This window comes from Accipiter gentilis, chromosome 6 (genome assembly GCF_929443795.1).
Source record: "Accipiter gentilis chromosome 6, bAccGen1.1, whole genome shotgun sequence".
NCBI classification, from domain to species: Eukaryota; Metazoa; Chordata; class Aves; order Accipitriformes; family Accipitridae; genus Astur; species Astur gentilis.
The window spans coordinates 29,857,548-29,870,579 of NC_064885.1; the positions used below are offsets into that span (position 1 = coordinate 29,857,548).

Genomic DNA, 13,032 nt, shown 5'->3' on the forward strand with positions numbered 1-13,032 from the left:
TGTGGCATTGTCTCTGATACCCAGTGTAAGGCTGAATTTGCTTGGATCTATCTCACTGCTTTTACACACAGCTCCACCCTTCTGCCCTCTTGGATGACACTTCTTCCTCTGCAGTGGCTACCCATTAGGTACTCTTAGATTTTATATTCCCTCTTTTCAACTGTTTAAGCTAAGAGACACTATGTGTTTGAGTAATACGTGCCAAGCAGATCTGACACTCCTCTGCATAGTATGTCTGACTCCCAGGAAGATAAACCATGCTCACAAAGACAGACCAGAGCAAAGCAACAAGGCCTTCCAGGGAGTGAGATTCTATTTAGAAAAGCTATGCTACCAGTAGCATCACACCATCTTACATCTTGCCATCATTCATCAAAACTGGGCCTAGACAACAAACCAGAGTGACTCTACCTTCTGTCCTTGCCAGCCACCTCTCTGGACTATATCAGCTTTTTCATTTTTGCTCTGGGCACTGACATTGCCCTCTCAGAGCCTTCTGGCCCTCCCCTAGACTTGCTGTACTTCATCTACCCTCTGGCCCCTCTAACAACATCTATCCTTCAGCAGAGCTTATCCTCCAGGCTGCTCTTCTGCCTTCTAAGTGAATTTGCGTAATCATTCACAATTATCTCCTGCTTAGACATCACAGACTCCCAGGGTGACCTGTGCTACACCGAACAGCAATCTGCAGACACTCTGGCCACTCAGCTGCACCATGGGAACACAAGGCTAGAGAAAGGGTCTGCTAGGGCAGAAGGTTTGAACCAGATGGGAAAGGAGCTGATTTATATCCAGGCAATGGTGTCCGCTCACCTTTCTGCAACAGTTCAGCACTTTTTCTAACTTTGAGTGTCACAAGCCCAATCAGCTCTTGAAATAGCTACAGCCAATTTAAGTGCTGCAAAGGTCAGTCCCCAAGCAAAGTCAGTGTTAACATCACTGACCTGCAATACTGGCTTGGAACTTTATCTCAACAACAAGCTCCTTGGTGTGTCTCAAAGTGCCCAGAAACGTCCATAACATTTCTTTTAGTTGCATGAAGTTGATTTTTATTTTACAGGATTTTTATTTTACAGTGTCATGCCTGGTCCTGTTACTTCACTGCAGAGCACTGATTTGCTGCACTCTATTCACAATAACCTGTAGATAATAACTACTTGACATACTGTCTACCTTGACCTGAAGGCAGGGGCTTAAAATAGATGCCGGCTGCTGATCAGCAGGAATGTCATCAGGGGAAACAGCTACAATGCGTATGTGATGTTAGTCCCCACACAGTACGCTAACGTACCATGAGCCATTTTTGTCATTCTGCATGACTGAATTCCAGAGACCACAACTGAGACTTAAAATGCACAGATGGTCCTCGAATTGAATCTGTGCTTGTAACCATGCATTCGCTTTTGTTCAGTTACACCAAAAAAGGCAGTCCTCAGCTTGAAGAGTCAAGTATATAAATGCTACCTCAATGCATTAAGATACAGGTATAGTGACAACACTGCCTTTCAGATGAACAGTTGGATTTCCATTTCAGGTTTAGCAGCTTGTGGGTACTTAAAATAATGCAACACATTTTTGCCCTGAGTACAAGATGCACAAAGCACAAATACAGAGTAAGCAAAACAAAAGAAGAGGATAAAGAAAAAAAAAAAAGAATATGCTGAAAATTCTTTTCTCAAGTTAATAAAGCATTAATTTGTATTTTTAAGGCCATAGCAGATTCTTGCTGGGGCAGTTTCCGTGAGTGTGGAGTAAATAGGAGATAAAAAGCCTATGTCTGTTTGCACAGGAAATCCCTAACAGCTCGGCTATCTTTGGTCTATACCACTGCCTACTACAGGAGCCGTCCTTGACAGCGATGGTACTGGACATCACTATCAACAGCAGTAGAAAAACACGGGAGGTGGCAGTTCTTGCTTAGTAGGCCAGAAGCCACTTATAAATGGCTTATGTACAATTAGTGGTACACACACGATTGTTTGGGAACCTTGCTCTAAAGCAAAGCCAGTGAAAGCGCTCAACTTGCTCTGAATTTGGACTAGTAGGGTTCCCATCATGTATCAATACAAAAGGTATTTTTTTCAGAGCTAGCAATTAGAATTAGATAGGCAGTTTTCTGTTCACGTTCAGAAAAAAACAGCTTCATTACTAGCCCACCTCCATTTCTCACTAAAACCCTCCCTCTAAACTCTCTCTCTCATTTCACATGATTCATTGCCTCTTTAATGAAGTCATAGAAATATATGTCAGTTCCCTGCATTGCAGCAAGGCCTACTTGCTGATATTCAGGAATAAATCCTTGCTTGACACTGACTTAATGCTCTACTCAACCCCCTTTTGACTACAGATGACTGTCCAAGTGTAAAAAAAAAAATAAACACAAAAAAACCCAACCCAGAAAAACCAGGTTGCCAACCCCTCCTTGCATAGAGAGTCCATCTCCTCTGTGCTCAGCTCAGTGACTGAGCACTGGCACAGGTTGCCGAGTCTCCATCCTTGGAGATATTCAAAAGCCATGTGGACACAGTCCTGGGCAACCAGCTCTAGGAGGCCCTGCTTGAGCAGGGGGATTGGACCAGATGACCTCCAGAGGTGCCTTCCCACCTCAACTATCTTGTCAGTCTGTAAATAAACTGTCCCGCTGAAATCAAATGAGCCCCTCGATGTGTGCTTTACTCAGGATCTTACTCTTTCTTCTTCTCCACCAAGTTACTTACCTGAAGGCACTCCCTGGGTCCTTGAAATTCAGGGCTTTCACAGAGAAGTTCAGGAGAGGCCGGGACAGCTTGGTAGCCAACATGCTTTCAATTAACACACTCTACCAACAGCAAGACTGTTCTCCCTCAGCTCTGCAATACAAGATAGCACCTCTGTTTTAGTTGCTCAACGATTTTGTAGTCATGTTGACTCCATGTATTTCAACAAGAAAATAAAGTCCAAAGAAACTCATCCTTCCCCCTTCCAGTCCCTCACATGGAGATAAACAGCTCAACCTTCAACCCCTTCAAGATGCTTTTAAGTAAGGAAAAAGATTATAAGTAAACTGACAAGCAGGGAGGCATTTAAAGAAAATGTCCGTTTCTCCTTCTTTAACGCATCTTTTAAGTGTATTCTCTGAAACAGCTAAAAACTAAGGTACTTACGTGGAATATATTATTTCAAGTGAGCTACATAAAATATTTTTAAACTAAAATATAATTTCAAGTCACAGGTGATGTTATATGTTCCCCAAAGCAATCCATGGGCTTTACAGCTAGTGCAGCCATGTGGTTAAAAATACATTTCTTTGTAATTAAGTAGCTGGCAATGCTGGACTATGCACGGGGAACCACCATGAGACAGACTCGCTGTGAGGTGAAAACAGCTCAGAACCAAGAGTTAAGCACAGAAAGTTAATGTCAGTCACACTCATCTCAGATAAAACCGATCCGGCGCACAAAAAACATCTCTGCAGCTTAATGCACGGCTTCCTTTATTAAAGCAGAAAACCGGTATCTAACTGTTGGGGCTTATCTGCACCTCCGCCGAAGGCTGGGCTGCTGCCGCGGCAGCTTCAGGGCCTGCTAGGAAACAGGCCTCAACTAAAAAAAAGAGGGCAATTACCACGAAAAGCGCAGTGGTGGGCCACCGCGCTCGGAAGGGAGAGGTCCAGGCTCAGGAGGACCGGCTGGCTCCGGCAATCCTCCGGAATTCAGGGGTTCTGACCCAATTCGAGAGCTCGGTTGCTAGCCACGCAATTTTTTTGTGAGGAATTCCGCCAGGATCGGGCGAGGGGACGGGCCGTCCGCGGGCAGCGCCGGCGGGCCCTGTCCCACCAGGGGCGCGGCGCCCGCGGCCGCGAAGGGGCTCGCGGCCCTCGCCAGGGGCGCGCAGCGGAGGGCCGCGGAGCGGGGCGCGCCCTCCCACGCGCGAGCGGCGGGGGATGCCGGCGCCCCCCGCTTCCCGCCGCGGCCTGCCCCGCCCGGCGCGCCCCTATCCCCCGGACGGGCAAGCCCCCCGGGCGGCCCGGCAGCCAAGGGGCCGGCGGGGCCGGCCCGCCGCTGCCGCCGCGACCCCTCCCGGCCCGCCCGCCCGCCCCCCTCCCGCGGAGGCCCCGAGGCGGCGGTGGCCCCGAGGCGGCGGTGGCGGCGGCGGCGGGCCACCCACACGTTACCTGGAGCCGCCGCCGGGCCGGGCGCTGCTGCCGTTTGAATGAGGCTGGGCCGGTGCCCCGGCTGCCGGGGCGCGACGGGGGGCGGGCCGGGGGAAGGGCCGGGGCGGCGGCGGCGATAGGCTGCGGCCGTGCGGGGCGCCGCGATGCTGCTGCTGGCGCTGGGCGCGGCGTTGCTGCTGGCGGGCGGCGGACGGTGCCTGGCCCGCCGCCTCCTCCTGCTCCTCTTCCTCCTGCCGCGGCGGGCCCGCCGCGCCCTGCCCGTGAGTACCGCGGCGAGGGGCCGGGGGGGGGGCTTCGGCCCCTTCTGGGGCTCGCCAGGGGCAGGCCTCCAGGGGCAGGCCTCCGGAGGCGCTCCCCCCCCCGGCGCCCAAAATGGCGCCGCGCCTTCGAGCCCGCCTGTGCCGCCGGCTGCCGTTTAACCGGGCCGGGGCTGAGGCGTCGCGCCCGCGGCAGTTGCAGGCAGCCGAAACGGCGCCGCCCCAGCGGTCGGCCGGGCCGGTGGAGGGCTGAGCACGGGCACTGCGAGGGGAGGTGAAACGCCGAGCCGGGAAGAGCCTCGGGCAGGCTGCCGGCCCCTCGCGGGGGGCTCGGCCGGGGCCGCGGTGCGGCTGCCGGCCGCCGGCCTGACCCCCGCGCTGCCGCGGAACCCCCTGTTACTTCAGGGGCTTCGTGAAGCAGTGGGTGCGTGGATTTTGTTCCAGTACTCTAAATTTGGAAATGGGCATGAGGGAGGAAAAACAGCCCTGCGAATGGAGCAGAATTGCATAACCAGTCTCTCTTACATGTTTTTAAGAAAACACACGAAATGTCTGGGGTTCTTTAACTGGATTGGAGTTGACTTAGCTCTTGCTTACGCTCCAGACAGCCCTCCTGCAGGCACCGGGGAGAACCTGCAAGTGAACCCGTTTCTGCCTCCGCGCCTCCAACTCCATCCTGCCCCTCTGAAACGGCCAGATAACAGCTTTGGCCCGTTTGCGGCCTCCCATTTCACTCTTCTTCTGTGTCTTCTGCTCCTCTGACATTCCCCATCCCTGTCCCACCTGAGAAAATACCTCCCCTTTAATGAATATTTTCAGTTCCCTTTCCTGGGATTGAAAACCTCAACTTCCTGACTCTGGAAGCAAGGGAACGAGTGAAGTTTACTGTGTAACTGCTCTCATCTTCAAATTAATCTGTTTGATAACAAGCAGATGGTCGGGGAGGGCATAAGAGGGCACAGGATCCAGGAAACAAGTGACACAGTAGAAGAAGATAAAGTCTAGGCAAGCATGGTGGGTTCCCTCATTGTCCAGAGAGACTGAGGCTGAAAAGGTAGCTTCACTTTCCTTACCCTCTTTTCCAATAAATGTGTATAATTTTGAAAGATCACCTGCATGAGTAAAATAAATTCTACTATTTAATAAAGCAATCGTATCCCAGCAAGAAAACTAGTGAGGTATGTGCACCTGAGCTGGCTGCAGGTTAAAATTGGGCTGCCTCACTGGGGTTGTTTGAACAGTGTGGAAGGTGTATTACAGTGCTGTGGATCACACAGCAAGGATACAGACAGCCCAGATGCCACAACAGCACCTCCAGTACAAGAAGTTATTCTGCACCCTTAGCAGGTCTCAGGTGCCCTGGCAGCACTGTACGTGAGCGCCTGTCCTGTGCAGTATTTCCTGAGAGCACAGTGTGACTGTTAGTGAGTGAGGCACCTGAAATTCCTCAGAACGATGATTAAGGTCACGGTGCTGCCTGCTAGAGAGGTGATAGCTAGTCCTCTCTGCCTGTCTCAGCACTGTGTCAAACTGTAAGCTGCAGACTGACCTTATCAGACTCTGGGAATGAGGCCCATTAGGCCTTAATCTTGGGACTTCCGAAAGATAAGGAAGATCAAGCTTTTCCCTGTTTGGAGGATTTTTGGGAATAGGATCTTTTTGGCTGGGAATGGGGTCGCTCCCTGTTCTCATCCCTGGGAGCTCTTTGTCAACCAGGCATGGCACAAAGATGGGGGCAGCTACAGATGTGAGATCTGATACATACCTTGGGTTTTTGCATGCTTAGGGCTGCTGGGGCCTCAGTCTATTGTGAACCATGCTGCTGTAGTCACATGTTTTATTACCAGCAATTAGGGCGATAGCAAATAGTTAGCAAATAATCACAGGAACTTTCTCATATTGTAAGGTTGTTCCTCACTTTTCTCCCCATTATAGACAGCTGAGAGGATTTTTAAACCGCCTCCTTTCTGTCTACATTTTGGTGGGATTTTTTTTTACCAGAGAAAGCAAACAGCTGCTGAGAGCTAAAACTAGATGCACACAGGAAGGCAGCCCAGCCATTTGCTTTTATTTCCTGCAGCTGAGCTCTGTCCTTATCAGACTGGCTGATGAAGGAGCTAATGATGGTTGAGGATGGGGTATCTTCTTTACCTTCTGTGGGTTCTGGAAGTGATTGCAAGTCCTTATCACCTGTGCAGTTCCTGCTCTTTTGGGAAGTCTTCTGTCTTCAGGATATAGAGGCAAAGGGTCTAGGGAGGTGAGGCAGAGAAAAAAAAAGTAAAATCTTTCTTTTCTATGGGCCAGCTTGCTGAATTATTGTGGGAGGTAACCGTGGCAAATTCTGTGATCTGATTCTTACTTGATCCTCATCTTTCTTGGATTCGTGTCATTGTAAATTAAATTGACTGAGCACTGTATATTTAATTCTCACTTATCTTTTGTCCTTTAGCTGTAGCTGCCTTCAGAGCTTTAGTAGAGCTAGTCTGTAGCTGGGTACTCTCTGATTGTAGGAATCAGTGTTAATGTGTTTGTATGATAAATGCAGGCTAGACTTTTGATCAGTTTTCATTTCGACTTCAGATCATGACTCCCCTTTGAAAGCAATAACTTCAACATGAGTTACAGGACAGGGTGTAGCTTATTTGCCTGTTGCTCTCTGCTTAGAGTCATCTTGTGTTTGTACAGTAATGCTCTGATCACTATCACCCTGCAATTATTCCTTGTTGCCATTTCCCTACCGTGCATGTCAGCAAAACGAGACCAGAGAGCATTGGTGATTGCCCCATTTCTGTCTGGAAAAAGTGGCTGGACAAGCTAGTGCAATTCATACGTAAGTAGTATAAAATACAAATGTTCATATTCCAGCTATTGTTAATACAGGAACAGGGAGTATTAGTTGTAGATATCTCCACAGAGATGGAAGTGACCTCACTTCCTTATTGCATTCTCTAGATCTTTATTACTATATGGCGTTATTGCCTCACAGATATGGTTTCAGTTTGGAGCAGTGTGCAGCACTGCAGCTGGGTGCCTGCTAGTTGGGTTAAGCATTAGGAGTTCATTGCTGCACAGCTGTGGTGAGGAGAGCAGGGGAGAGATGGCTTTCAAGCAAAGAAAGAGGGTGAATGGGCAGTGTTTCGCTACAGACTTCTCTTCGGGGTTTGGTATTCTGTTTTCAGATCTGTCACAAGCCTGGTGTGTCATACCAGTTGGAGTATCAAATCTTCTCTCTCAATTTTTCTGTCAGTCAAAAGATAATAATAATAATGTAGGAGAGAACTGTAGGATTTGATAAGTTGTTCCTGTTAAGACTGAAGTGTTTCAGAAGGAAACCCTAACCTGTAGTCACATTCCTCCGTGCTAAAATACAGCACGGAAAGTACCACATAGAGTGGGAGTAGGTGGAGAACAGACAATAGAGTCACTCTGCAGTTAAAAGAGCTGCTGTACAGGTCAAACTGGTGACATACTATCATTTGGATGTTTTCTATGCTGCTTTTTCTACAATGCCTGTGAGCTGGAAGATCACTAACTTCTTTTGAAATGTTTCTGTTCTGCTTTGGCCACTGATCCTTGAAAGAAAGCGTTACTGTTCTAGCTCAGGTATCAAGGCAACACAAATTGTTACAGACCAGCAATTGAATAAATTTAGGGTTTCGCAGTAGTTGGGAGCTGGTTGTGTTTCTATAGGAATCTTGTCACCTCATTTATGCTGGTTGACCCAGCAGAAGCTCCACTGAAATTGCTGGGTTTAGGCTGCGGTCGGGTTAATGTGCAGACAGATACATGGCCACTGTGACTTTCAGCTGGAATCGTACCTCCTAAACACTGGCTGGCCCTGGCTGCAGGGCTGCGAGTTGCTCCTGTGCTATGTTGCTGGGTGCTGGTGGTGCACGCAGCATTGCAGTATCTGATAGCGTATTACTGCCTTTCCCCACACAGGCTGAAGGGAAGGCAGTGCTAATAACAGGCTGCGACAAAGGTTTTGGACATGCCTTGGCAAAACGGCTTCACGCAAAGGGATTTACTGTTTTTGCTGGATGCTTGCTCATGGTGAGTAGTAACATTGATCAAAATTCTTCTCTGATTGGAGGAAAATGCTTCTCAAGTGACAGCATCTTCATCTGCAGCCTTCGTTTACCCTAGTCCAAGACCTGAGGGAAGTGCAGTGGGCAGGGATCGTTACATCTTCCATTGCTACATCTTCCATTGCTTCATCTGCCTGTTGCATCTTGTCATTCCTGTAATTCTGAGCTCTTTAGGGCAGGGACTGTCTGTCAACTGCATGTCTGTACAGCAGCTTGCACAGTAGTGCACTGTTCACTGCTGGAAGCCTCTCAGCAATACCGCAACACACTGAATAAATCTGATAGTCCAGGATTACTGTGGCACTGTGGCTTTTTGTCTTCCCTGGCATCTCTGTTGCTGTCTTTCGTTTTGTCGCTTTCCTTTGGGGGACACTTTCCTCAAACATCTCCAAGCTGCCTCTCCTGCCTTTTCAGGTTCTGTTTCCAAAGTGTCTTCTAACTGCACATGTACAGCTTCTACAGAAGTTATTCAGTTTCTAGGTAGCTGAATAAACAAATTTAATGTACCTTTCTGATATCTGTAGGTCTCACCCTCTGTCACCTGTGTTTGGCAGATGGCATCACTTGTTGTAAGAGATCAGTTTAGGCACACTGAATCAGAAGGGGTTGCAGACCCATCACCCCAGTCCCTGCTCTTGCAGGTAACAGTGTTGTGTAATCCCACTTATAAACTGGGCCAGCTCCACTTCCAGCTCAGCTGGGGTTTACCCTTACAATGCTTTTTTGCTGTTTTGATAGTCAAAACTCATGTCATTTCTGACCTGAATTGTTCAAAGTCAGTTCATACCCACTTGATTCTCCATTTGAAGATGGCCATTTTGGCATAGGTGCTCAGTGAGTGATGACTACAGATTCTTGAGTAGTGTGGAGGGTGAGAACAAACAAAAAAAGGTGGGCCTCGTTGCCTGTGTGATCTCAGCGGAGGTTACGTTCTTCCCCCACACCAGAAGGGAAGGTTATTGTCAGCTGACATATTGTGTAACTTGAGAGCAAGAAAGTCCTGTTGGAAAATTGCCACTATTTGGAAATTTCCATGTGGAGGCTCTGTAAATCCTTCAGTAATCATGTCATACGCTGCTTTGGGATGCTTGTCTCTGTGGTGATAGCAAGTCAGGCACTCACTTTGCAGGAGCAGCAGGTGTAGGGAATAGAAAGGAGAGGGGAGATAGGGTGGTCTGAGAGGCTGTTCAGAAGGCAGCCATGCTAGTGCTGAGCAGAGGGGCCCAGACTCTATTTGAAGCCACATGAAGAAACTAAATGCCCCTGAAGTGAGCCCTGCTTGCTTGTATTATTGATGAAAAAACTCTATATAACTTTTCAATCACAGATTATATTACCTGTCCCAGAATGGTTGGGCAGCTCTCAGCATTCCCTCTGATCTGGCTCAGCAACTTCTTACTCAGAGCCAAAACTTTTGTGGTTCCATACTTGTACTCTGTGTGGAAGTGGAAAATGCATCAGCAGTCATAGTTGATCTGCAGGTGACTTTCAGGAGATTAACTGAGCACTTGACCATGAAGGGGTAGAGTGGGAGAATATGACTTTTTTTTTTCTTGTTCTGTGTACTAATAAATTTTCAGGAGACCCAGACACAGAGCCTCAGGATTTCACTTGTGGTTCCTTCCCCCCAGGTTGTTAGTGTTGTCTTATCTGCTGTTAGGTGCATCTGAAGGATAGAGTCTGGTGGTAACACAGTTATCTGGATAGCTGTTGCAAAAATGTTACAGCCAAATGCTTTCTACGATTCTTGGGACAGCCAGCATCCTCATGTTGAACAGCCTCGTGTTTTAGGTGGTTGAGGGAGATAATAGCCTAGGAATTTAGAATTTCATGAGCAGGAGGTTACTGAAATCCTAATGGTAGTGATGGACATGGGATGAAAATGTTTATAAATCTAGAGCTGACTGCTCCGAGAAAAGGAAGCATATAGTGATTACAGAAAAGGACGATGGATCCAAAAGAAGCAGGAAACGCCAGTGAAGGCAGGGAGCTGTTAGGTCAGATCACTTGTGAAGAACAAAGTATGAGCATGTAAGTGATTATTGCTGATAAGTGAAGGAGTGCACAGGCAGTGTGGCTAAGGATGCAGCTACCCTATGGTAACTGGCAATGTGCATTAACTGCTCATGACAAATGCAAGGAAACTTACTCTGTCAAGAGAGAAGCGTGAGCTGCTGTAGGTTCACTGCAGGGTCAGAGCAGGTATGGGGACAGTTGTTATAGAGCAGATGCCAGGCTATTAGTTCACGCATAGTTACACCATCATCACTTACTTGCATGCTTTTATACAGAGAATTAAAGGATCCCTGATGTACTAACCACCAATGAAAGCTCTTGCATTAAATACAAGATGGTACACTGTCAGGTGCATCAGGAGCTTCTTAAGGATCAGACAGTCAAAAATAAAGTTACAGGAATAACAAGAATGCTGCAGGCAGGCTGGGATAGAACTGGAGAGGATCAAGTGCAAAAGGGATTTCATTTAGCAAGGACACGTGAGTCCACAGAGAAAGTTTCTGTTAATATATTAGGGTTAAGATGGAAAGACACACAGAAATTGATTACAAAATAACCCAAGAAGTAGAAAGTACAGAAAAAGTTGAAATAATCATTGTCTTATTTTCTTTGATCTTACTGAAAAAAAAAAAAGCATAAATTGTTTTCAGATGCCTACTGCCAGCAGTTTTCGTGAAGACTGCAGGCAAGAAAAGAGAAGGAACAGGGAATGTTTACATAAATGGGTATGTTCAAGTTCACCAGGCCTGACATAAATGTACTGAAGAGCATTTAAAGGATGAGCCATTGTGATTTCTGCCCCATGGGCGATATTTTCAGGAGCACTTGGAGGCCGGGGGATTTCCAGAAGGCTGGAAGAAGGCAGATATTGTACATCCCTTCCCAAAGGAGACAGACCTCTGGAACTGACAGCCAGGCAGCTCGCCTTCGGTGCGCTAGATAAAATTGCAACACACTGATATGTCAGTTTTACAAATGTCTAGATCATAGCGTGATAGACACTGTATAAGTTTACATGGAACAGACTGTGCCATATCAGTCTAATCTCATTCTGGCTAAGCAGCAGAGTGGTTAAAGGGGAAGGAATAAATGCATCCTGAATAAGGGTTTTGACACAAGCCCTCATGATAGTCTCATGAGCAAACCTGTGCTCTAAGCCTGTGACTGCTCTTCAGTCCCAGGGAAATTTTCTTGGAAGCGGCCCCTGGAATAGAGAGTTCGCTTGGAAAGAAATGTGCATGCTGCCAAGCAGGGAGGATTGCAGGCCATTTGGGGAATAGGGTTCAAAATGATCCTGGTAGATAGGATGGAGTCTGAAATCAATTGGGTGCAACCCAGTAATGACGAGTATGACGTTGACGTGTTCTGCCCAGGAAGCACAGGAAGGGAGCGGGTGGATAGGCAGCAGCGGGGTTGAGGGGAACTGGTGCAGACGGAGTAAGCCAGCCAGATCCGCGGGTGTTCAGCATTGTGTTCGTGGCTTCCTGATTCCCACTGACATCTCACTGCAGGTGCCCAAGCGCTTGCCAGGACCTAATCCTGAATCCCACGAACTTCCCTGGGAAGAAGCCGTGGCTCGGTCCATTATAGGAGAGCTCTTTGCTAACAAGCCCCTGTGCGACCTGCCTGTCCTTCAGCACCAGCTGCATTGGGATCCTCCAAACCAGAGCAGGGGAATGGAGCAAGGAAGGGGGGGCAGCCGAAAGCTGGAGCAAAGCTCCTCTGCTCGGTGGAGAGGGCTCGTGCGGCTGTTGGGCTCCCTGCCCAGAAGCAGCCCCTGCTAGGCAGAGGGTGGGGTGGGCAGCCAGAGCCACGCAGGGCTGCGAGGGCAGGATAACTGGGGGAAATGAGATAGCTGGGAGGAAACAGCAAAGTCCCACTGAGGGCCTCTCTGGAGAGTACTTGGGCAGCAGGCTGGGCTGGAGGAGGGCAGCTTTCAATGCTGATGAAACTGGGAAAAGGAAGCTGGGAGAGTCTCTTGAGAGGACAAAGATCAGACAAAAAAAAAAAAAAAAGTGATAGCAAAGGGAGGGGGAGAGAGGTTTTGCAGGAGCAATTGGACCATTGCTGCCAGGACCTCTCTTGACTCATGCTGCTGCATGGCTCCTGCTGGTGAGTCCCAAGGCCATGAAGGCCATCCCAGAGAGGACAGCCTGGCTGCTGCCATGGGAATGCCTCCAGGTATTTTCCCAGACAGCAAATCTACCATTTAAAAAACAAGGAGGAAGTACCATGTGGGTATCTGAACAGAGAATGTGCTTACAGCCCCTGAAGACCACAGACCATAAGATGATGTTCACTTCTTTCTATAAAAATACATGGCTGCTTCATTTGTGAAGATGTTTTCTGGGCATAAGAGTTAAGCAATTTGTTTTACAGTTAAATGGTGGCTGAGGTGGTGTCTGCAACTGTGAAAAGTGGTTCCAGTTGATATTGCACATTGAAGTCAGTCTTCCAAAATCAATATGTTTTGTCAACAGTGAATAAATTGTAGCTGGGAAGGTAACTTTGCAGATTG

The 13,032-nt window shown here is 48.2% G+C and overlaps 2 protein-coding genes across 5 annotated transcripts in view; one reads left to right on the forward strand and one right to left on the reverse strand.

Moving 5' to 3' along the window:
• Positions 1–4,256, reverse strand: part of BDH1 (3-hydroxybutyrate dehydrogenase 1) — a 16,611-nt gene extending 12,355 nt beyond the window's left edge. The window contains exons 1-2 of the mRNA XM_049802280.1: positions 4,154–4,256; positions 2,718–2,849 (exon numbers count right to left, since the gene is read on the reverse strand). Of these exons, the coding sequence (XP_049658237.1) occupies positions 2,718–2,800 (83 nt within the window). The 5' untranslated portion in view covers positions 2,801–2,849; positions 4,154–4,256. The remainder of the gene's footprint in view (positions 1–2,717; positions 2,850–4,153) is intronic.
• LOC126039301 (D-beta-hydroxybutyrate dehydrogenase, mitochondrial-like) overlaps positions 4,176–13,032 on the forward strand; it is a 19,191-nt gene continuing 10,334 nt past the window's right edge. For 3 of the 4 annotated variants that reach the window (XM_049802281.1, XM_049802282.1, XM_049802284.1), the window contains exons 1-2: positions 4,176–4,413; positions 8,353–8,463. In XM_049802281.1, the coding sequence (XP_049658238.1) occupies positions 4,297–4,413; positions 8,353–8,463 (228 nt within the window). In that variant the 5' untranslated portion in view covers positions 4,176–4,296. The remainder of the gene's footprint in view (positions 4,414–8,352; positions 8,464–13,032) is intronic. The other variant, XM_049802283.1, reaches the window with a different exon arrangement.